Source organism: Dermacentor variabilis, chromosome 8, assembly GCF_050947875.1.
Source record: "Dermacentor variabilis isolate Ectoservices chromosome 8, ASM5094787v1, whole genome shotgun sequence".
NCBI lineage: Eukaryota > Metazoa > Arthropoda > Arachnida > Ixodida > Ixodidae > Dermacentor > Dermacentor variabilis.
The window spans coordinates 19,769,081-19,794,575 of record NC_134575.1 but is presented as its reverse complement, the minus strand read 5'-3'; the positions used below and the strand labels follow the sequence as shown (position 1 = coordinate 19,794,575).

At 45.7% G+C, this 25,495-nt stretch overlaps 2 protein-coding genes across 2 annotated transcripts; both read right to left on the bottom strand.

Moving 5' to 3' along the window:
- Positions 1 to 238: 238 nt before the first annotated feature.
- LOC142590925 (uncharacterized) lies at positions 239 to 9,724 on the bottom strand. Its single transcript, XM_075703320.1, has 5 exons — positions 8,891 to 9,724; positions 7,628 to 7,818; positions 6,597 to 6,810; positions 4,523 to 4,753; positions 239 to 378 (listed from the first exon to the last, which is right to left on the bottom strand). The coding sequence occupies exons 1-5, from the start codon at positions 9,066 to 9,068 to the stop codon at positions 341 to 343; spliced, it is 852 nt and encodes a 283-aa protein (XP_075559435.1). The 5' UTR covers positions 9,069 to 9,724; the 3' UTR covers positions 239 to 340.
- Positions 9,725 to 13,713: 3,989 nt separating this feature from the next.
- Positions 13,714 to 17,709, bottom strand: LOC142589779 (uncharacterized). Its single transcript, XM_075701370.1, has 4 exons — positions 17,350 to 17,709; positions 16,749 to 16,823; positions 14,571 to 14,674; positions 13,714 to 14,054 (listed from the first exon to the last, which is right to left on the bottom strand). The coding sequence occupies exons 2-4, from the start codon at positions 16,814 to 16,816 to the stop codon at positions 13,813 to 13,815; spliced, it is 414 nt and encodes a 137-aa protein (XP_075557485.1). The 5' UTR covers positions 16,817 to 16,823; positions 17,350 to 17,709; the 3' UTR covers positions 13,714 to 13,812.
- Between the last annotated feature and the right edge of the window lie 7,786 nt (positions 17,710 to 25,495).

Genomic DNA, 25,495 nt, shown 5'->3' with positions numbered 1-25,495 from the left:
CGGGACCTTGGATGTTTTAGGGGTTTGCTTATACTGGTCCACGTAGGATGAATTATGAGGCCAACTGTGCCCTTAAAACCGACGGCATTCACAATAGCACGTAGTAGGCCCAACTGCCACCACACTTCTGTCCCATAACACGCACTCCATGCTCTTCTAACTTACTCAACTTGGTGTGCCACGGCAACAAAGCATTTCATACCTTCATATGGCCGAGGATAGACAGACGTCAAACTAAAGCGCCTATAGGTAAAGGCAAGCCTCAATGAAAGATAGCATCTGATTATGAAACGAAACACATAAATCAGCTTGATATAATCCAAATTCCGTTTATTATCCGTTATTTATTGCGTTGTCTTGTTTCTTCTTTTCTTCCGGCTGCAGAGAAAAAGTTATTTATTCTTTTAACCGATATGCACTATTGCAATTCACTTATGACTTTGCTAACGATTGCTACGCGCACCTCTCCCTTCACACTTTCAAAAAGAATGCTATATTCTATACAAAAATATTCCAAGCCCGCGTATTATTTTTATTGCGATAGCATGCAGTTAAATGGACACAAGGGGTGCATTTTCGCTATTGTCCCCGTCGGTGTCGCCGTGCTGTTCCGCATGAAGTCCAAGAGCAATAACACCGTCGCGGCGCACCGCATGCTGTAGGTGCGAATGAAAGCATGCGACAGGAGCAGACGATCGCGGCTTCTCGATCTCGACCATCTCGCGTGCGCAGAGGAATGCGGGGAGGAAGCATGCAGTCTTAAGTCGCGCGACAGGTCCAGGGCTGAGGGCAAGGCGGCGATGTTCTCCGGCAGCAACTGCGTAATGCTCAACTACGCCAGAGGGGGCGCCGCCGATCGCGGCTTCCCGATCTCGGCCATCTCGCGTGCGCAAGGGAGGAATGCGGGGAGGAAGCGCACAGTCTTCCGTCGCGCGCACGGCGCCGGGGGGAGAGGATGGTGGGGAGGCCGTGTTGTACTGCGGTAGCAACTGCGCGGCAGCGCAGTTGCTACCGCTCAAATCTTGAACGCTCAATCATGAAAGCAATCTGGGTCGGGGGCTGCGTCTAGGTGCGATGTCGGTTCATATCTTTGTGCGTCCAGCGCTCTCGTCGCTCAGTTTGAGTTGAAGCGATAAACAGCACGAATGTCACTTCACTCGCTGCTGCGGCCGCGTTTCCTCCCGCCATCGTTTTGACAGCGAGCGTCCGCGGTCATAGGGTGCGATGTGTCCATGTTATTATGTGCGCACTGACACCATGCTTGTTAATTTAAGTAGTAAGCGAATGTTTGCAAGTTCCTACTGCGTTTAAAACAACTACCCTACGCCTTTCTGGCGAAACTGTGATTTCTTTATTTCCATGCGGAGAGACTCTTCACATTGCGCCCTCGGTTATCTGTCAAAGTTCACAGCGTAACTCATGGGGCAGGATTTTCCAAAAATGTAATATTCCAATACGTCGGCCACTTTTTCAGCAACTTTCAGTTGTGAAAGGGGAGAAGGTACTCCCTTTTGTAAATATGCCCATAACTTCTCTGCTTTCAATTAAAAGTTTTCAGACTGCTGTCTATGGAGCTACTTTGGTGCCCCGGCACAGAGCCAAGGACGCCTTTCTCACACAGTGCCTGAAAAGCTGCCGCCCCTGGACGTCGATGCGACCGCGGTGCTAGCGCACCGGACGCGATCCTCGCCGCCACTCGACGCTACACTACTCGCGTTTGCGCTAACGCGAGTGCACTAACGCTGCACTAACGCTGCACTAACGCGAGTGCGCGCGAGGCCGCACGTACTCGCGTTTCGTAACGCCAATAGAATACCTTATTGCCCCGCTGGATGCTTCTTCCAAGCCTTGGGGCCCTGTAACGTAAAACTACTTCAATCTGTTCCTATTCCGTTCTCCTGACGTCAAATTTACGTAACCAGCGACGCAAGCATCGGGAGGTGAACCGCAGCGTCGTTTGCAAAGCCCGATCAAGCGCGGTCCTCGTTTATAAGAGGTCACTTTTTCTTCCTTTCAAAGCGAGTAGCATGGCCTATATTAAGACTTTTTTTTTACCTAATTGACTCACTAGCGTCGAGCAGCAGGCTCAAGTGGAGACAGTTTCAATAGCGCCGAACCAGCACAGTGAAAATAGATAACAGGCTGAAGAGGGTGGTGCCGGCGTCAGCTATTGGTCCGCTTCCCTTTACTTAGCTTCGGGTGGCTGGTCGAAAATTGCGGCGGCGTGGAATGCAAGGTTAAATATTCCGCCAGAACGGAGCCTCAGGAAATAAGAGCTGGCAGATCAATGTCGTATAAGTACCGAAAGAGCTCGGTAATGGTTGAATGCCACGCAAAAATTTTTGTTGTAAGCAAATAAATCTATGCTTTCCGGGAGCCCCGTGTAGCCAGTGCCAGAGCGGTCGGCAGGCAGCCATCTTCTATTCCTTTCGGAACGGGACGTCTCCGGCTATTCAGGAGAAAAAAAATCAGTATTGCTCAACATACTGATACATCTTCAGTATGATGTATCATCTTCAGATGATACTTCATCTTACACGTCATTTTGACGGGGTGAGATTTCGCGGTTTTGTGACGTCGGGTGACAGACAGCCGAAGTGGGCGCAGACCGAGAACGTTTGACCAACAGTAGAGGGCTAATGGTGAAAGAGGCCTCGGGTCATGAATACTTATTATTTGTTCGGTATAATCATGCATAATCAGTGGGCACATATCACATTAGATGGGGCTTTTTCGCAATTTTGGTGACGTCGCGTGACAGACGGGCGAAGGGGAGGGGCCCGAAATTGTTTGACCAATCATGGATGGCTGATTGTAGAATTCCAACCAAGTTTGGAATAGCTTTACGTTACAGCACCCTTGTTCCGCACTCAACACACGCTTCAACGCTTCAGGCCCGTTTTGCTCGTGCCGGAGCCCGCATCTTGCCTCTATGCGTAATTTCTCATGGCTGCTATGACACGTGTTGTTCTGCACCCCTGCCCTTACGACACCCTCGACACAATTTCGCCTCGGTTTGCACTATCTCGTTGATATGCAAAGCAGTAGTAAGCATCCGCAATGGTTAAGGGCTAGTGAGGGAGAGGACAAAAGCAAAGAAAGCTGTAAAATCCTACCACGTGACACGCAGAGCAATCACGGCGAATGATGCAGGAGACCAATCACCGTGAACCTTTTTTTTTTTTTTAATGGAGAATGCGTGGAATTGCGAACCTCCTAAATCCTCTCTATAATAGGACCCTTACCTACATCAGCACTTTTTTTTCTATTAACGTTCTCTGATTATGCGTCGTGAGAGAACAAGTTCCCCGAACCCACTGTTTTTTACACTTGTTGAACGATTGCTCCTCACATTCCATCGCAAATAATGTCAAATAACCTACACTCGTTGATGTACGCACTTAGGCATGCATATTGCACTGAAGGCGGGTTTGCCAATTGTTTTTCACGTTTAATGCATACGTGGCAAAAGCCTATTTATGACTACAGTGCTTGTTCTCCAAGTGGCGCTATTGTACTCTACTCGTTGTACAGTGGTCACACATGCAAGGCGCTGTATTACAAGAATGGCATGAAGGATCACTGTCGGGGTAGCCTAATAACTTTCGTGCTGGCTAAAAATCATATGCTTCTTCCCGCTCCCGCAATTCAGAAATGGGGTGTCACGTTCGCATTCACAGCCGTTCACTGGAACGTGCCGAGTCTTACTTCCAGGCGAGAAGCAGAATTAGCGCCTCTTCTTGCTAAGCAACCCTTTTCTCTCTCGTTCTTTGGTTCTAACATCAATGCCGCTGAAGAGCATTTCATCCTCGCTGTGGTAATTGCCCTCATAAACAAAATTTGCAAAGAAAAAAAAAGTGTGTCCCGTTGTCGACTGCAGGTGCATGCTCTTTGTGTTCGAAACCTACGAAATACGTCTCATGCGTCGAGCTTATGGCTGTAACTTCCTCATGCTTAGAAATTGAAATAACTAACTGAACAAGGTTTCAATTTTATGTGAAGACTGGGTCAATTTGGGGGGTTCGCAATATATGCCCGCTACCTCAGCAATTATTCTCCGATACACACAAAATTTACCATGCTTGCAGAAGGCAAAACGAAAGCTACTTTGGTACCCGTATGCGTTAATCTTAAGGACAATTTAACGCCTTCACAGTCGTGCATCTGCGTACCCAATAAACTCGTATTATCATGTCTGTTTTAGCTTATTATGCTAAAACAGACAAAATAAACGTTCCCAAATTAGCACAACATGAGCGACAGTCCCTTACAACGTTGTCGAATAAACAAATGCTTATTTTGTCTCAAGCAGAGATACCCATAACTTCCTGTGTCCTATAGGCCGAGTTAAATTTGTACATTTGTGATCACTCCCACATAAATGCCGTTCGAAACATGCACGGCCCTCTTTGTGCGGTTCTGCGCCGTTCGAAAGTGTCTGACTTGCCTGTTATATTTTTATGACCGAGAATGTGCACTTTTCGCGATTCCTGTTGATGAACAGTAAAACGTTATAGCCCACATGTTTGGTCCGGTGGCAAGCTGGTCCCTGGTTCTGCAGTTCCCTCGGTTCTAGTGGCAGCGGAGGACCCGCGCACCTTCAGCACGGGCGGGTAGACCACCGCTCGCTTCTGCGAGTCCGTGGACACCTTGCGTCGACTCGACAGTGCCGAGCGTATACTGGATACCGACGCTTTGCGCTCAGCCTCCTTGGGCCCCGTCGTCAGCGCTGGTTTCGCAAGATCCGTCGGTGCTGCAGCAACATTTAAAAAAAAAAAAGAAGCTGTACACTGGATCGGCATATCTGCGCAGCACAAAAAACGACAGGAAGATAGGACGCAATAAAGGCGCTGACTTCAACTAACTTTCAACTTAACTTGAACTAAACTGTACAGAAAACCATTGACAATGATTATCAATGTAAGCGGACAGCCAAACGCTTCTGCAAAGCAAATTGCTTCGAGCTGGATCCGCATGGAGCTATTTGTGGCCGGTCTGAAGCGCGGTGGAAGGGCGCGGACGTCTTCTAGGCGCGGGCGCCCAAGGAAATTGCCTAGACGGGTGTTTCCGTCTGTAGTAGAAATCAAAATCGACGTCACCTAAGCACTTCTTATGAATTCTGAATGCGAAATCAATAATGCCCAATTGAACGCCACTGAGTAGTCCTTCAAGTTGTGAGCTCCACACGGGCGAGCGAACGAGTTGAGAAGCTTGACCAGCGCCTCCTAGATTGCATAAGGCAGGTGCACTTCGATCTCTGTCGACATGCTACCCTGCCCTACTGCCTTACAATATAATGGGGATGCTCCCGGGGAAGCCGCGATGATATCGACCTCATCGTTTTCGTCACGCCGCGCATGGCAATGGTAATCTTCGGTTCAAGTAGCATGACAGCATAAAGCAGAGTGCGAAGGGACCTTAGGGCCACTGCGTCTTGAGAGCCATCTGCGACGTGTAGAGAGTCCGCAAAGCGCATGCGCAACGATCGACCGTGGCTCAATCTCCCGCGTCATATATGGAGAGAAGCTGGAAGGCAGCGTGGTAGGCAGGCGGCGAGGCTTAGACTCCGACAACTAGTCCGTAGTTCATACGGGCGCGCGCACTCCAGACAGCTCGTACCTCTGTGCGCGCTGTGTGCTCGCCGCTTTTGCGTTGAAGCGATAGACAGCACGAAGATCACTTCGCTCGCTGCTGCTGCCACGCTTGCACACGCCAGTGTTTTGACAGCGAGTGTCCGCGCTCATCGAGTGTGATGTATTCACGTTGGCTTGTGCACGTTCACACCATGCACGCTTGTTAATTCAGTTAGTAAACGAATGCTCCCAAGTTAATACGGCCGATAAAACAACTATCCTCTCTTCGTGTAGCTGTCCACTAATTTGCTGTCGCAATCGACGCTTCGCCTTTCGGGCGATACTGCAACTACTTTTTTCAATCACCGCACTTCAGTTTCAGGTGATTTCAATTTTCTTAAAGGCTCCCATTTCAGAGGGTGTTACGTAAGGGGTGGGATTATATGTCGAATAACAAAAAACAAACAGCGAAGATTATTTAACAGTAAAAATGATGAGTTACGCGTTCTTGGAAAGTAGATCATATAGCGATGAAGACGATGTCATAGGGTAGTCCGTTCCAGTCTGTAGCTGGCCCTAAAAAATAAACAAGCAGAAAACGTAGTGTACGATGGCGGAGAAGCAACTTGAAATGGATGATTGTGCGATAGCATATGCGTGCTGCGGCTTCAACATACGGTGTTTGATTGAGAGAAGAATGAAAAAAAACTTGTGAAAAAGGGGCGAAACTAGCAATGCGGAGACGATAGGAGAGGTACGGTAGTGCGGATTGCGCTTTCAAAGATGAAATACTGACGTCGTGTGGATATCACGAATGAATTAATCGGGCGGCACGATTTTGAAACGGCTTCAGGTGCTGTGATTAGATACGCTTGATACGGGCTCCCGATGGCAGCTGCACATTCTAATCTGAATCGGAACCTTGTGCCTCCAACGCGAGTGCCCTATGATGCTGCGAGGCACCAAAAATCGGGAGTCAAAAATAATTCGCGCATTGTTCTTTTTACGAGCGCAAACGCTCACGGGCGGTAGGTGCATCTTGACTCGCCGACGTCGCTCTAGGTTCGGGCGTACGAAGCGCGCTCCGAGGAGAGATGAGGCCGATGGTGGGTAGCATGTCGATGGACACCCTCCGTCCCTTGGAGGCCGTGGGCCCTCGCTCCAGCATGGGGCTCACTGGAAGCTGGCTCTCGTCCAGGGGCATCTTGCGACCCCTGAGCACTGTCAGCTCGGCCAGCTGCGATGTCATAATCAACGTAATAAACCGTCACTCGTAGCAATATTTGAAGCGTGGCTGTTGCGGCCAAGAACAGCTGCTAAGGCGTAATGCCGGCTAAATAAGCGTAAATAAATGAATTAATTAAAAATAAGCGTACAGAGACGGGAATAACGAACACAAATGCAAGCGAATGCAAGGCACAATACGAAGGGGCGGCAGGGAGGCGGAAACAGAACAGAAGATTTGTAAAACATAGGGGAGCAGCCAAACATTAAAATCTGCACTACTACTTATCTCATCTTCTACTACAATATGTCATCTTATTATTAGTAGTACCAGAAATAATATTACAATATTTATTGCCATGAAAATGCAAAGGAACAACTTGTCGGGTTCGTTACTGGCAGACTTCGTACAATAAATTCCAATGCGAGTCAAATATACGAGTGTATAGACAGGTATGGACGGACAACTCATTGCCTGAACGAAGGGGCGGCAGGCACGTCTTGTGCATTGCCATGCACAAGACGTTTAGAGAAGGGAAGTCCTATATATGACACGTTAAAAACATATTGTGGAGCAATAAAAGCAAAAACCGAGGCATGGAATCGAAGGTGACAGCCAGTTCAGCACACGTTATTGCGCATGGGGCAATTATTACATTTATGATCGGTTAACAGAAAATATGTTCAGCCTGAGCCTTTTCTGCTGTTATACCATTTATGCGATTGAGTTAAAATGGTATGACAACATGCAAAATTTCACATGCAAATCACAGAGAGCACCATATACAATGGTTACGCTTTCAGCAATACAATGAAATATTTGGACGTACAAGTCGTTCAGTCTCAGAAATACCGTACGGTGACCCTGAGGTCAGCCCAGAATTTGACCCCAATTCGTAGTAAGGGCTGCTGAGTGTCTTGGATTGCGTGTTGCTCGACGATAAAGCAACGCCGGGTGAACTCCTGGAGACGGTCTCCTGCGGATCAGATTTGCTTCTAGCAGGCGCAGCATCGGGAAAGCCTGCGGTTTCAATGATCAGTAGATTTATGTTAATGAGCAACCGGCAGGCAGCCTACTTTTTTAGCGAACCTTGATTATTGAGGCAGTCTTCGTTTTAAAAGGAATGACATTTGTAAGGCTACCTTATTCACGCACTCGGGTGTAATGGTGAGGCTGAAATGCGGAATTCAGTCTCTCCGGCTATTAAAAACACAGATTTCAAGAGGCAATCACGTATTCTAACACTCTGGGTTTGCCACGCATATCTGAACGCCATCTTGGAAGCTCTCAGAACAAGACAACTGCGTTGTCTTGATCGAAGTGTGCGACGCTATTTCGCTAGGTCTGGGGCGTTGGTACTTGAGAGCATGACTATTATTTTAGCACCTTCTACTGCTTTTACAGAGTGATATACGTAATTTCGCTTTGAACTAATGTCTTCCATCCCAAGGCCCTATTTATGTTACCTTTATTTTTTGAGGATAGGCAATGCTGTTTTTTCCTTATTCGAAACTTTATTTACACTCAAATGGCGATCGCAAGCTTCTAGCGGCTTCTGTGGTCCTCTACTAGGCATCCACAAATTCATGTCTCTTATACCCCAGTTTCCCGGCTTTCAACCCTTCAAAAAGTTGGCATGAACCCAGAGATTGGCACTCGGCCGATGTCAACTATAACCTCAATCTATAGAGCCTCGACTACGCAGTACAAAGTCCGTGAGACAAGTTGAAGTATTACTTAGGGTTATCTTCAACTATGGAACACCACAAACAAACAACGAACGTCAGAACCTACAATGCGCAAGCGTATTGCATCGCTCTGTCACTGAAGGGTCCCAAGATCCAAATAATATTCCACTCCATAGAATTGCCGCTTGAGGTGAGAAGTTCTACTAGAATTAAGTGCATGCCAGTAAAGTTGTCGTTGTTGTAGCAATCGCGACAAAGGTATGCCTCTAACGACTAAGTTACGCTGTCATAGCTTTACCACTAATTCTCTTGATGAACCGGTTGTGTGAAAAAGCTTACAAGCCGCACGGAAAATCCTCTCTATGAGCTTATTTACTGGGCTGGCCCAATAACCTATCACTTACCCGGCTTTTTGGCGTCAGCAGGAGCATGCCCACTATCGGTTTTGTCCTTGCTGCTGCCTTCGCGTTCCGAACCCGGTCGACCACGTTGGTCGGTCGAGGAGGATCTCGCGGGAATGCTTCCACGATCGTTCTTCGACTGGGGAACATATTTTGGCGCACCCCTGGTATCTTCGGCCATTTCTTAGCTGGTCCGGCTCCTCAACGCCTTAGAGGCCGACGTCAGTCAGAGGTCACTGCGTGTAACCTGACTGGAGCCGACGGTGACAGGGGATTCCCTGCGGCCCTACAAAATACGGCCGCTCGCCCGGCTCCTGTAGCTCCGAGACTCACAGGGTGTCGAGAAATTTTCCCTGTTCTTGATGATGACGGGTTCCTGCTTTCCTGCTTTCAGATCGCCAGGGCCTTTGTCGTATTCCTAGAAGGCGGAGTCCTTTTCTGTGAGCACCCCTAGCAAAGCTCAAGAACGGCGCTTCTTCTTCGTCTCGCTCGTGCTTAGGCGCGGGTGCTCGCGTGAAAGCCGGAGCATGGCGGACGCAAGAGCATAACTTTCAGAAATAAGCGTCAGCGGCGCCACCATTTCCTGCGTGATATAACACTTACATATTTTTCTTGTCCAAAGTGCTTACTAAAGGTGTTAGAAAGAAAATCACCGCCCCTTCCAGTCCGTGAACATGGTCGAACAGCGAAGCTGTGTTAGTTACAACGCGTTGTACACCATGCAAGGCAAACTTCGCAAGCAGTCTATGTTGTAAATCTTCTGTTTCACCATCTTTTCACCTCATTTTCGCTTTTGCGTGCTTGGCGTAGTCAGCGTGCTTTAGGAGTGTTTTTTTTTCTTTCGCGGTTCTCAGGGTTTTTTTTTGTGCTTAAGGTTTTTGTTTGTGTTTTGACGTGCTTTTCCTTTTTTCGCGTGCAAGTTGCCGCCGCTCGCTGTCGCTCGCGGTAGGCAGCTTCTTCCTCAGGCGTACGCTCTACTCGTGTCACTTCCCGTAGTTACAATTTTGATGGAATGTGCGGAATCACTAATCCAAAGTTCCGTATATTAGATGCAAGACGCACCACTAGAGATGTGGGCGCTGCAATAGTTTTAACGATTGGTGGAACTGGATTGACGATTGACGTCGCTGCTGGCACTTCTTGCTGGCGCAAGAAGTTCCAGCAGCCACGCGCTCCTAGTATCGCGTTTCAATTGTTAGGCACTGTTTCTTGGTCGCAAACTGCCAGCATAAAATTTCTTTCTTTCGTGGCAGGGTGGAATCAATCGTCAATAAATTCAATCCCGACCTGGCTCGATCGCCCAAAATGCACCGTGGGACAACCGTATAAGAGTCGCTTGGGTGTTAGCATTCTCACAGTGGGAAAGGGGTCACTGCAACCCCTTTCCCTCTGTTGAGCTCTACTTTTCCTCTCCCGCGGGGTCACGTGGCCCTTTTTCGCGAAGTCCGACAATGACGGCACAGGGTCCACATAAATAGCTTCGCTGTAATATAAACGTCTCTTGTAATAAAAGAATCCGAGCTTGACAGCTGGGTTTTTTTTTCGGATTACGCTACCAGCTAGCACTTGTGATCCGAGCTCGGCAGATGACCAAGGCCCACGGCTTCCTGGAATGAGAAAACCGCCGAACAAGGGCGAACTACACCTCGCGTGCTCAATATAGAAAGTTTAATCTCTCCGTCTAAAAGTCCTCGAATATGAATACGGTTTTCCTTGCTATCTCCTAAATTAACATAATATATAATGAACAGCATAAATTAATGCATACAAAGGCAAAATCATGTTATAAACCTTCTCTTGCACTAAGTGTGCCAAATTTAGCAATTTGCTCCTTCCATGCTGCTCAACTTTTTGTTGTAGAGTTAATGATGATGAGGTGAAAATAAGGCGAAAAACAGGAAGATAAGGTAGGCAGGTGAACCGGACGTACTTCCTGTTTGCTAGTCTACGCAGAGCAAAAGTTATTCAAGGGAGAAAAGAAAGAGAGGAGAAGGAGGGATGCATTAGCAGAGCGTATAAGTGTGGCTGCCCATCACATCTACACCTGTCACTGACGCCGGTTAATTCCATAAATATTAGTAATGTCCGTGTCGACTTCTAATCCGGCAATGCGTGGGGCCGTCGTCCAAAGATCTTTGCCTCCGAAAATGGACCATGGTCTAGCCGTTCGAACATACCCCGGAGAACGTCGCGTTCAAATTTTTAACTATCACCAAAACAGAAGACATGTTCGATTGTCTCTTCACTGCTGCCCCAGTCACACAGGGGTGTGTGCGAGACTTCAATAGGGAATTAGTAGGCTTTCGTAAACGCTACCCTTAACCAAAGGCGGAACAGTAACTTTGCATAACGGCGAGAATAGTGCGATGTAATTTGCAGCTTCAAAGAATGGTCAAGCTTGCGGAGACGTCAAGTGGAGAAACTCGGGATGTTGAACAAGATGTACGTCTTGGTGTGCACAAGAAAACGAAAACCTATCTCAGGGTACGTTCTTCACAAGGTTAAGGGGACTGTCTGAGTTCCTTTATGGCTTGGGGTTGACGGATAGAGTACACATAGGTATCTGCCATAGACTCAAATTTAATGAGTGAAACAGAAAGGTTTAATGATGCGAAATGCAGAGAGGTCGGCCTGAGGCACGTTCCTCTAGCCAGAGATATATACTCTGCGTTGGGGGAAGGGGAAGAGGGAAAGAAAGAGGGAAGAAAAAGGCGCATGATGGGTGACGATGATGAGGGAAGCTGAAAAGCGTATAGTAAGTTATTTCTACTACTGAAAGCGTACAGTCAAGATCCGTGCTCTTTTTAAAAAATCAAGTGAGGTACGTCTGAATGGCCTTAAAACTCTATTTAACGTCTGGCCAAGGTCCTAAAATAACGACCTCGGACAGAGGCGGATATGAATTTTTTAAGCAGTACATTCCAGCACACGAATATTGAAATGCATCCTCCATTATTACTGCTCATTCAGCTCGAACGCCCGATGACTTTGACACCTGCGAGCTCCCGTATTTCATTCGTACTGCCAAGGATGCACACTATTCGAGCCTCGGTAGATAGGTGACATCGGTGGCCGCCACTTGCTTTCCCCTGATAGTCTCATTGGTCGTAAGGTTGCGGCTGCTTAACCCGCATTTTTCTGGTAACGCGTTTGCCCCTGGAGCTCATGCAGTAACTTTTTTGGGGCAGTAGCACTTGCTTGTGAGGTTTTCGTACCACTTAGCACTGATCGATCATAGGCTTCCAACAGGTACCTTCTTCGCTGATGATGCCGACTAATGGCTTGAACAGTTCGTGTCGTTTCCCGCTGTCTGCGTGAAATGGAGAAAAATAATTCCTACTACTTAAACGCAAAAATGAAATCGCCACAAATTCTGCAAGGTCCCAGTGACACACAAATATTGACAGAGGTGTGTTTGGTGGCAAAGCCATGTTTTGGAACGATCTTACCGAACGGAAGAGTGCGCCCTCTTTGATGACGAAGTTATGTTCCGCAATATTCTTTAACCATAAAACCATGAAGCAACGTCTTCCGCTGCTTACCTCGTTTTGATTAGGCGTTCTGAGAGGTCACCTATTTATTTCAATTTTCTACGCGATAAAAAAGAAAGTACGTAGGCGACAAGCGCCATTGCGTATTTTTAAGAGAGAGCATTGGGGTTACGCAGGCATAATGTCAGTTAGGTGACTTCTCAAAAGTTGTAAGTGTGTCGATATCTTGGCAGCTAGCATATGGCCAGAGGTGCTGTTTGACGAGTATTGTCATGTGATAGGCTGGATTTCGCCGTCTCTTGTGCTACCTGGATAAACAACAAAAACAATAGTGGCCACAGCTTATCAAGTTGTGCCAAAGATGCGGTGCAGAATTTCCTAGAAATGGCATCCTTCGATGCATGAACCCCGATTAATAAAAAACTGACAAATAGCGAAACTCAGCTGGTACTCAGAGAGCAAGAACTCTCTTGAGTGTAGTCTATTTGGGAAGCAGAGAGAGATGGCCGGTGAATACCGGCGCAACTGTGAGAAGCCAGTGCCACAAAAGACGTGACCTTGAGGCAGTATGATATGCAGTATGACATCGTAGCTGGCCCAAATATCCCTTGGCCAAATTTCCAAAGTTTTTCGTTCGTAAGTGCACTTTGCAGTAGTTTAATAGTATGTCTAGCATAACGACTGACTGGCATATTCTCGTACAATTCTTGTGTGAGAAGATTTTGACAGTGCGGGCCCCGTTCTGTCACTACGATAAATTCTCGAATCCACTTCGGTGGGCGTTTGGAGCTCAGTCTTCATAGGCGGGGCTTCACATAGTGAGTCTAGAAAGTTTCCTCGTGAACGCACTTACCCTTACATTCTTCGTGCGCCCGTGCTGTAACGTCATGTATATTCACATTTTATTATCCTAGCTACTGCCACTAATGTTGGCGCACTACATGTCATCACTGATATATTCAGCACCAAAATGCTGGGCAGACGTACAACAAGGGCACTTTACTGTCTCTGGTGCGGACAGTAGTCGCAATTTGAGAGCAGTCTCGTCTTCTGATGTGCCTATAGAAACTCAGTGGTCTGGAATAGCTCCCAAATTCTTAGCGAATTTCACAAAATGCTATGTACCGCTATCTCACAAGATTCTTCTTCTACTTGCGTAATGTATGTCATTATGTTCCTTGTTTAACTATTTTATCACTGCTGCGATTTCGCTCTTGATCTGTATTTGACAATGAGCCGCAGTGGCAGATGACTTCTAATAACCAACACTACACACAGAGATGTAAACGAAGGTAGGTTCTTTTATTCCTGCATTCGTCCTTTCCCCCTCCCCCCCCCCCCTAAACGCCCAATGACACTGGCATGTGGAAGCGATCTTGTTCTTACTTTACTGCCAGAAATGCCTGCTAATAGAACCTGGGTAGCTGTGCGACCTCAGTGACCGCCACGGGTTTGGTCAAATGCATAGTATTCGTAGGCCCAAGGATACATCTGCTTAAGGCACGTTGTCCAAGTAACACATTGGTCTCTGTGGTTCCTGTAATAGCCTTTTCCGCAGTAGCATCCGCTCTTGCAGTTTCTAAAGCACCTAGGGCCGATTGTAGGTTTCCAACAGGTGCCCTCTTCGCATCCAGTGCCGACGCATTCCTTAAACACTTCGTGTCGCCTCCAGCAGTCTGCAAAAAAGGGATGGGAAGGATTACTGCTCCGCACATATATAGTCACTGTTCCATTTTTGCGAGCTCACAATGGCGCGCATGTATAATCAGAAGCCTGTCTCGTTGCGTAACCATGCCATGATCATATTGGCAGGATCTATGCACTGTTTGTGAGGCAGATGTTTGTATAATATTACTTCGACGTCTTCTTGAAGCATGCATGATGCAGCGTCTCCAACTTGATTTTTCGTAAAGCCTACGCTTGATCCAGTTCATTCTTCAAATTACACATTTGTAGAAAGCAAGCTGCATGGCACCGAATGCACAAAGCACTAGAAATATACCCGGCAGAACCCTAGTCTTCCTGACTAACACTCTTGGTGGTATACAGTCACGTTGTCAGTCTTCATATATTAAAGATATCTAGGAGACTGGACACAGCCATAAAATATTTTCTGTAGAAAATTGTGCTTTTTATTGTAATGGGTTTTGATAATTCAACATCGTACGGGGCAAATAAAAAATTTTACTTACACTTCCCTTGACGCGACGGCCAGACTCTCCTGTAGTTCGAGAGGCTGCTACCACCTCCGTGCGCTGCGAGCAGGTCTCTTTCTCCTTCCACAGGCAACAAGAAACTGCACACGAACAACACAGTTGCAACGCAGCTAATAAGTTTCATCTTCATACTAAGAGTGCCTATGGTTCCAACAACATGTGCGAAATTGTAAGCGTTGTCTTTGTGCAGAGGATATGGATAGTGGAGTCTCTAGCACCGCCTACTCGCTCTTGTCAAATTTGTGGCTTCCTTGCGAGTACTAGCTTGAAGCTATTCTCGCTAAAATACAGCTAGCTACCTTGGTACACGTGCTCCAGCGGTACTTTTTGCGGTTTCTTTAACAACGCGGCATCATTGTCCCAGCCCTGAATCAAGGTTCGGCGAACAATTATTTCGAAAGCTGTGACATGTCAAACGGCAGCACGTATAAGAAAGAAACTCGCCATTTGTGAATTCTAGACTGCAAGCGTTAAGCTCTTGTTCGCTGTGTTCCCGACGATGCAATAGTCAGTTCAGGTACCGATTTTTTGTTTCACGTTGCAATGCAGCAAGAACTTGTCGCCTCTTGCTCTTTCTCCTGGTTGCATCGTTTAGTGGAAGCGCAAACGTCGGTATTTTGCAAAATCGGCAAGCTTCTGCATGCAGCTGCCTTCCATAGTGTTAACGATATATCTTTGACACGATTACACGATTTACGTCAGAAGGCAGGTTTGTACAAGTTGGAAAGGCACAAACCGAAAGAGTAACTTTTCTGCCGTAAACTTCGTTCATTATAAGCCCTCGCGCATTCACGTATAGCGCAGTGCTATTTCTGCTAGAAATTGCTACAGTTTTTCTTTGCATGGTGCGTATATATACCACCCCTGAAGGAACTCACCACGTGTCCTCTGACGAAGTTTTTCTTTTTTTGCAATTGGTGCATATGGCGTCGCACCGTTCAATTGTTTACGATGTCCATTATTGTGTCATTCGTCGCATTGGGTTCTACATGACTCCGCTCAAACTGATGTATTGACACAGACACTCATCTTTTATAACCTCTATGTCTATCAATATTTTTTTTTCTAATAATGAATATCTTGGCCCATTAACACCTTCGGAAGACTCGATTGGCTGCCGCAAGAACCAATGGGCCCTGTGTGCCCATTGATTGACCACCGAAGGTACATCAGCCGACATGCTTTATTGTGTTACTTGCTTGCTTACTTGTTAATCTTCATCGCTTTGTCGCTTACATAATTACTCACGTATTCGTTCCAAGTAACCTCATCTGGTGACCAAACTGCAATCAGTCCAAGGCAACACCGTCAACCTATGACAACAAAGTATATAGCTGCTAATAAAACTAGCTGATATTCATGCCGCACGAGCACGCTTATTCTGCAGATTGAAGTGTCTTTCTTGTGGATAAGAGCATCAACATCCGAGCTTAAGCACCAAATGCAACTAAATATGACAAGCTCGTTATTCTAAAAACATGGTTCAAGAGGCATCGCCTTCGCAATACTGACATTCTTTTCAGAATAACGAGACGCTGGTATGTACGTAATGCATGGAAAGAGTGGAAACTTTCCTTCAAATGCTGTTCACACAACTGCATCAACAGTCTTACGACGTATGGCTTTGGGCACCCAGAAATGCTTATACGTGTCCAGAAACTCATTTTGAATGAGTAGCGTTCAAACAGATAAAGATACTCGCTGCTTCAAGTGCGAATTTAAGGAGAGGCTATATGTTTAATGATTAAGCCATTGTCTTGCTATAAAGGTTACCATAGTGCTGTCATACCACCATATGGGAAAGAGGCGGACGAGGAATAGATCTAGTGACCTCGTGCTTTGACGCATAACGCTGAGTAGCAATTGAGCCCACGTGAAAAGTAAGCATTACAAGTTATGTTAGCATAGTGGTACGCTAGCGTATACATTAACGTTTGGCACATATTATGCAACCGTACCATATCAGACCATACAACCAGCAAGAAAGAATCAAGCGATCCAAATCTTAAAGTTAACAGAGAGGGCATGCAATGTGATGAGGCACCATTCGCGGAATTTCTGCGATTGAAAACAAAGACATCTACGACAAAAACCTTTTTCAATATTGCTACAGTGTGCTCGGCAAAATTCGGGCGACAAGGAGATTGTTCTTACATATTGAGTGGTAATAGATGCGCCAAGCATTTCTCTGAACTGTACCCACACGTGCTTTGAGCAGCCATAGGTGACCTGCAGAATATTGATAATAAGGAAATGATTCAAACCTCGCAAGACACATGGTCTCCGTTTTTTAAGCAGTACACGTTTTAATCTTGCCCGCATCCGCAAAACAGACGGCGACAGCGGACTCTCAGTAAAAGTTTTTACTCCTTTATCTGCCTTGTTAAGAGCCCATATTCAGCTTACAACAAGTTGAGCCTATTGCGAACAGGCGGATAAAGACCATTTCCCACGCTCAATCTAATGCTTATACCAGCAGCTAACACAGCTGGCACTGCAATTTGCCGGGTGCGAAGGAATTCCAGGGTTCACAATATACTGGTTCTATCACAATATTATTAGAGGCGAATTCCACCCAACTGGGAGGTATCCAGTATCTACGCGAAAATGTGGGCCAACTTGAAGGCAGTGAAATCTGACAGAACATCTGAAAACGCTAGCTCTCGGAAGGCTCGCGTCGCGCGTACCAAACGTTTGAAAGAGCGACGTTTGCACTAGAGGATCATGCATTCTAGCCAAAAACTACGGGCTGTACCTGAAGGCAATGTAGTCTGACACAGCGTCTCAAAGCGCTAGCCGCCAGGAGGAATGAATCCAGGAAACTGGCCCGTGACCCGCCTACCAGATGTTTCCAAGAGTGACTGTAGCATCAGAGGAACATGTGCGCAATCATATCCTAATAATTGGGGAATTGGTCCGTTGCGCTTGAATGCAGATGATCCCACAATTAGTCACGCTTTTCTTTATAGCATTATAGGCGCACTTCTCTCACTTTAGAGGGATTTAACTGAGCACTGGAGTTGCAGTGACCGTACGCGAGCTCTGCACATTGTGCATGAAGTCGCAAGCTTCTAAAGGATATGGCGCGTGAAAACGGCAGGTTGATAAGTTATAGTATACGAGGATCGCCCGTAGAGAATAAGTGAAGCTGTTAAAGTTGCCTTTTTTATTGCAGTAGCATGTTCCCTCTTACTTAGTTTCCGCTGTGCCGTCGTTATTGTCCCTTTGTCTTTGGGTAGAAGAATACCTGCTTTGGACAGGCTGTGAAACATATCAAGCGCAAAGAGACGAACAGCCATAGAAAGAAGGCAGCAGGCTGACCCCACTTGTTGCAACATCAGCGCCAGTACCGAGAGGAAAGGCGAGAGGCACTACGGGCTGTTTTATTTGGCTTCGAATACACGGGAAGGCATCTCTAGAACTGCCACATCTGGAAAGGTTAAAAAATGTAATGAAAATGGCTTTCAATTTCATGTCCTTACCTTTCTGTTTCCTTATCTTACGCGTACCTTGAAATTCTGCAATTGATTCTGGTGCCCTTGGCCGTCGCAGAGAAGTAGCCGAACAAATAGAATGGTATTTCATACTGCAATGGTCAGACTGAAAAGAGGAAGTTAATTATGGATGGCGAGCGTGCTGGACATCACAACTAGAGAAAAGGGTGTAGGAAAATCTGGGTCAATCGTAAGTGCACGCACGCCACCGATTTATTGTTAGCGTAACTGATAGCCTCCATGGTGCCACAGGAGGCGAATACCTGCGTACGTGTGATCTTGTTGGTGACTTCCGCCACAATCCTCATCACATGCTCAGATTTCATAACCTTTGTACAGAGTGCATCCTGGCGCAGCAGTCAGTGGTACTATTTAAATTGCATGCCACGGCATACCTCAAACAATGCAACAGCTCTGTTTCTCTTCCCCAATAACCGTCGGGTCTCATCTGCACAAACACCTGCGGGATTTTCACACTGCAAGTTGAGCTTCTCGACGACGTTTTTGACCTCCTGGATTATTTATTATCCCGTTGTTCGTTCGTGCACTGTACAGAGCCCTGCAAGTTCCTGGGTAACACGGAACTTCTCATCCACACCTCGAACGTATGCAAGCAACTCAGCTGTGCCCTTGATGGCTGTGCACTCGTCGAAAACCAGAGAGTAGTACGTGAACTCCCTGCAGCGTGCCCAGTGCTGTTTGTTAGGTCGTCCACAATATCATGCACACGTTACCGGACCATCGTTCTTGACGAGCTGAGATCTTGAAACGTCCACTTCTTGTCCCGCCACATCTCCTTGCGGGCCATCAAATGCGCTCCTTTATGGCACCCCCATTAGTGAACGGCAGACCTGGACGCGCGATAAGCTGAAATATTTGAAAAGAAGGCTTCGCGTGGATGCCGCAGTGCGTCCTTCACTTGAGTAAAAGGGCCTTCCTCCGAAAGCGCTTTTCACTTTGTACCCTAGGCTTTGGTCTTCCTCTCAGCATCGGAAAGAGCGTTGAATTCTCGAGAGTGCTTCTACCGGCATTTAACGTTGTACTCTTTCGGTAGAGAAAGGGATTCTGCATATACGAGACAGATACACTTTGACGCAATTTTCAGCGACAATAAAAGTGTTCGTTGAATTTTCAGGTATCATAGTCAATTTTTCTGTTATTTCGAAGAGCACGAGTCTTTTAGAATTGCGATCTGAAAACTACATGCGCGGTGAGATAGGGTACACTGCCTGTCAGATAATAATCGAGTCGTAACCGTGTCACAACAGACTTAAACCAAAACAGCACGATTACCTTCGCCATATATAGGCCTGAGGCTACAAGTCTCGTTTTTTGCTTTCAACTGTTTCGGAGCCGCCACGGGCTAATCTCAAGACAATACGCGTGTTCTAAACGTCACAGTTGTGCAGTCCTGCCTTAGAGGTTAAATACGACGTCAAAGTCAAAACAGTGTCAGCTGGGGCTTTATTTTGATGGGAAAACGATTCACCCGTGATCGTGATTTTTCAGCGTTTATTCGGACATTCTCACAGAATCGCCTTAATACCTCCGAGTTAAATAGCTATTTAACAGTCTATCCAGGAAGAACAAGTTCCGGCTGCCCAATTTCGAGAACGATGAAGACTTAAAAAAAGGAAAAACATACCATCGCTTTTACACGCCTTCACACCTTTTTTTGGTTGTGTGTGCATCTCGGTCTAAACTTTCTTGCTGACGCGGTCATACCCACAGGGCCAATTGTCGTCGCACGTAGAAGACTTCAGTTCCTTGCAGAAAATGAAACAAGTTTTCTTTTCTACTTTTATCCTTTATGCGTAGGTGGGAAAAACACTTCACTTTAATGCGTCCCATACCCCCCAGTCGACACTGAATATCCACTTACAAACGCTCCAACTCACACAAATTGCTTCTGAAAACTTAGTTCTGTAACGACGACTCTCGTTCACTTCCATTCGCCAAACATTTAGAAAACCTTTCAAATACGACTGGTTGAAGATTAAGCGAAATAAAGATGGCCTGCAATGCTCATTTCTTCTAGCCCGTCCCACCTCCAACCACCCAAATTGTCAAAAACCCACAATCGACTGAATTCCCATCCATGAACGTCGCATATGAAGCATCCAACTTGTTTCTGTCATCATTTTTCAATAGTGGAACCTAAATCTCAAGAATATTCGCTGTCCGGTACAGCTACATATCACGATTTTGCAACCGTAGAATGAAAAAGGTCGATGCACCTGCCACCACAGAGCCGTAAGGCAGTAATGGCGTCGGCTTCACTGCGAACGTTTGATGTGTCCACTTTCACTCAAGTAGCGGGGGAACGCAAAAATACAATAAGGAAGAGGTCCATGAAGCCGTTCCAGTTCTCTCTTTTGTGTGCCCTCTCATACTAATTTTGAAAGCCCACTTTCAAGAAGTACCATTTGGTACTCTAGACAAAGCCAAAGCTTACTACAACGGTCAACATTGACCCATTGCAAAATCATGACCTTCCTGGGTACATTTCACATGGGCGCTGCTCAGTTTATGACAGGTAAAGAATTTTATTGTTGTCGGAGCGGCTATTCATGTTGGTACAAGCAAACACCAGGTGTGCCTGAATGTGCTGTTTTCTCAACAATTTTATTTTATATTTCGTTTTGCGCAATACAAGGACATCGGTGTGTTAATACTTAAGCTTACGCTGGTGACGTCACCTTTCTTCCCACTGATGATGAATTCACTGACTTTACTAGAAACTGAAGGTATACCTGAATATCCTACCCTATTTTTCACGTGACTAGAGCCAAACCGAAACAGTACAGTAGCGCTTCAATTCAGTGTTGTACCACGGGGACCGGCGGTTGCATTTCGGCATCGCTTGTAAACTGTGCAGCGCATAAACATAAACATTGCATAACACTACAGTAGTTACCTTTGTGGTGCCTAAAGATTGCTTCAGATTACGCGTTACATCAAATGAAAAGAAACCCGGTTCTGCGCATATCTTTTAATTCTCTATGGCATTCAATCAACCCCTTCACGGTAGCTTGCATCACCTACGTAGATTCCAAAATTCGCGTTTCATCTGCACAATATTTTAGCTATTAGTCTATGTTTCTTTATTAATCCTGCTTACTGATACGTAACCCACACAGATATATCCCACTTAGACTGTCGTTTCATTCCTCGTTTATTTTTTTTTTCACATTCCTTTCGTCGTGTTTGCCAGTAACTTGTGTAGCGTAACTTGCTAGGATAAAGAAACAACTTACAGAAGCTCGACAAAATTTTACGAATCAGAAACCTTCGCATTCGAGGCCTAGAAAACACAATGCGCTTGAATTACGGTTCCCTTAGCTCTAACCCTTCTTCATCCGCGATTTTTTTATGCTTTAGAACACAGCAGTGGAGAGAGCGGGAGTCTCTGATCTGGAGCTTTGCTACCACATGCAAGATAAGAATTGCAAGCTGGGCGAATTTGTGTCGATTCATTAGTAGATATTGCGTGTCAGAAAAACAAGACACAAACACTAAGTGAATCCGAAAAACGCTGACTCTCAACTGCTTCTATTTGAAGAAGCAAACTACCGGCGAGAAACACTAAATGTTCTAGATATGCCTAACGATTTTCAAGATATTGCGGGTTGACAACTGAGAGTGTTTGTTTTGAATTAATGTGTAGTTTTTAGTGGCGCAAGGGCCAGGTATGGCCGAAGAGCGCCAAGTGTTTTCTGGATCAAGATCATTTAAGATACTTAAAGATAAGTGACTGGGATTGTCCCTTTTGTACCATCAGGTAAGAACTGTTGCTAAGACCCCGCCATACAAGTAGCTGGCACTGATTTCTCTTTCTTTGTCACCTATGTTTTGTATGCACGCCGGGTCAAAATGCAGTGCATCGACACGGCACTTTTGTTCGTCTTGTCGCGTTACTCGGTCTGGAATCGTTTGTACATTTATTCAACCAGAACGTTCTTTTCAGTATTCGGTGCACTAGTGAGCTTCAATGCTGGAGCGCACCGGGAAACCGCCTGTAAACTACGTTTAATGGTACGGAGCACTCCGGGAACCTCTGGTTTCCACAGCTGCAAAACTACCATGACGAGATATAGATGCGCACGCTCAGCTATGCTTTCTGTAAATATATCAGACCGTTCCTCTCGGATCGGTGTTCTCGAAACTTTATTCATATTTAAAGAGGCGATTAAAAACGCGGGACAAGGCGAAAAAGGGGGACAGGACACGTGCGCATTTCTTAAAAAGGATGCAGTAACCAATCACTCAATATGCCTTGAAAGGGATCACCCTGCTTAGTGTATGGCGCGCAATCACTACACCGCAGCTGTTACACGTGGTGTACAATACAAAGGAGCACTCTACAGTTTCTAGAAAATGGTCTTTGTTCAAACAGACAAATCTACAAAGGAGTGACAGGTACGTGCGCTTTATTGTTTCGCTGACGACCAAGGACTCCGACATTTTCTTTGAAGTGTCTGAAAAGAACATCTCGCTTGACACACCCACCGCAACACTAAGTTAGTAGACAAGAAGCATTCCTGCGAAGGTCTTTATTGTAAATCGACGAGGTAATTTCTATTGACGTATCGATAAAAAGCAAGCCATTATTAATAAATTCATTTTTTTTCTGCTATTCACACCCGCGTAATGTCTGCGTATGCATTTATTGTCTCTTTTCTTTCTGCCGAAATTACATTTTTACAGGACAGCATACGGCATGATTAACGATTAAAATCTTTCATGCGTCAGCAGCTTCTTGTTTATTCCTTTTTGCCATACCTTTGGAACGAACACATTGCCTGCGTAATTTAAAGCTGCATGAAATCCCTATGTCTATCTCAAGTTACTCACAATAACAGACCTCCCTCATCATTTTTATACAGAAATAACGGCCCACCTTGGCGGGCTGCCCACCATGTCATTATCCATTGTGCGCGTCAATATTTCTTTCGTTATCGTAACACTTCTCGTTATTGAATACTGTTTCCCAGTATTAGCAGCCAGCTCAAGAAATCTACACTAGCTTGAAACTTTGTGCATTGAAAGCAGGCTTTCTAAACACGCATGATAATACACAGAATACATTCGTGTCGATTTTAAATCGAACTGTCCTTGATCTATTTTTTAAAAAAAAGTTGTATTCGCTTCGCATTGGACTATTCAAGCCTGCTACTCGCCCCTCTCTTTTCTCCCTTTCCTCATGTGGTTTTGCACTAAGCACTTTTGGGCCCATCACGTAGAGCAAAAGTGTATCATGCACTCTGCAGTTTTGTTAGCGGCTTTGCGGGCAGACTTCTCGTAGTATTGTTGGCCATTAACAGGCCTACAAGCTAATTTTTCAAAAACATGGTCACGATTAGTAGTTAGTCCCTCACTGCGATGCTTACAAACGCTAGCTTCGTTCATTCATCCCTTACGCTGACCTGTAACAGAACGTCACTTTCAGATGCCTTTAACAGCGCTTGGTCCACACCCTAAATAACATTCAGAATTTGGCAAGAAGCAGCAAACGTGGCGCAGCGCTACTCACAAGAAAACTAAGCTAGTCACGGAACAATAACGTTCGTTTCATACTGGGCTTGTCCCGACTCCTTTTACGAATGGATGATTTTACGAATGAGAAATGACAGATGTCCTGCCTCTTGTAAAAGCAATTGTTCCTGAAGCTGCAATAAGGGATAATGTATTTCTGTCGTCAATACTTCGTGTGGCCTCTGCGTATGTCCCAGACTGTCTGCAAAGCGCAAAGCCTGAGTCTCATGGTCATATCCTTTGTGTTCGCCCACGTACCCACATAGACAATTACCAATTTTCTGTGTGACACGGATTGACAATAGAACATTTTTGAAGAGTTCTTTTGAAACTACGTAAGAACACCTGCGCGTGTCATAAAAATAAGGACATTGTGGATGTTTTACCCAATACACAACTCGATATGTCAAATCAAGACACGCGTCTATGGTACACAGGCCAAAGCTTGTTCCCCATAACCACCATGGTTGCCTTTCTCTACGTTTTATCTTGCATATTTTCCCTTGACACAAAATACTATGAGCCATCTATAGAACATGGAACTTCATGAAGGTATATTGGGGATTTCCCAGCAGGAAATCTGACTCTCTTTCCCACAATCATTAGTGACTTCCCCTTTGAAGTGTTAGGAAAAGAAAGGACATTTACTTTTTACAGTGACCTAATCCCAGCCTCTTACTAATATGACCTGTAAAAGTACATCAGATCATTTATTATCAATGGAAGTACTCGCTGCCACTCATCTTGCTGGCTCAATATGGTTAACTTCATTCTACCTTGAATAAATAAATTGTAACAATTGAATAGCAATTCCTGACTATGTCTCCCTTTCTCAATTGTCCGAGTGGCCCTAGGCATACGTTGTCCGCGCGATTCCCTAGACGTGTGCTGCTGAAGAAACGGAATCAAGCCGAAGAAATTCTTGCATTACACTAGCCTCGCTTTCATCGCTGAAGTTGGTGCGTAGGCATCAACGTCATTTGTGTGATGGCCCCACCCAAAAACGGAGTGCTTTACGCCGTGCCATCTCTCCTACGGTAAAGTATGAAAAAGAATTCGCACGCACAAGATTACAAACATACCTCTTGTTGGTGCAGAGACTATAATAAACTTTATCGCATAGACACATCTGCTGAGGTTTCACTTTCCCAATTATTCATAATATCGGAGAACAACTCGCCTTGCCGAACAAGCGTGCTGACGGGCGTAAGGAAATAAGCGCGGCCCACAGACACTTCCCACCAGAATTTTTGACTAACGATAGCTCGTACTTGCGGCTCCGGTACCTTCATTCCTTGTGGATTATCGAATCTAATGCCTTAAATCGTTAAATTTTTGCCAATGTCATGCTTCATTGTATGGTTTGTATCCTACTGTCACCAACTGCTTATAAGGAATGCCACAGCACGCTTTAGTTTTTTTTTATATTTATATAAACCTATAGTCAAGATTACTTATTGTTTCATGATGCCTGCGGCAGGTATCACAATCAAACTTATCAATATGATGCTCTCTTGGCAAAAGCAGATGTCATAAAATGGGACAGCACACTCCACCCCTAGCTGGGTCCTGGCCGCAAGTTCGCGAAGTGAGATTTCTGGCTCTTGTAACACCGCTGTCACATCGCTGTCGGGATTGCTAGGCCTGCTGCCACTTCAAGTAGAGGAATTTCAACATACATTGCGTTTCTCAAATGGTCCGCTACTATATTTCTTCAAAGGCAAAATGTGTAACTAACGAAGGAAATTGCGAAATGATATTTGGTACCACCTGGTGAAAGCAATACATGAAATTCGAATCCCGTACTTCTGGCCTAGGAGCCCGCTCTTGTCTGCCTGCCACCACTATCAGAGCATCTTTCGCTTCCTCCTT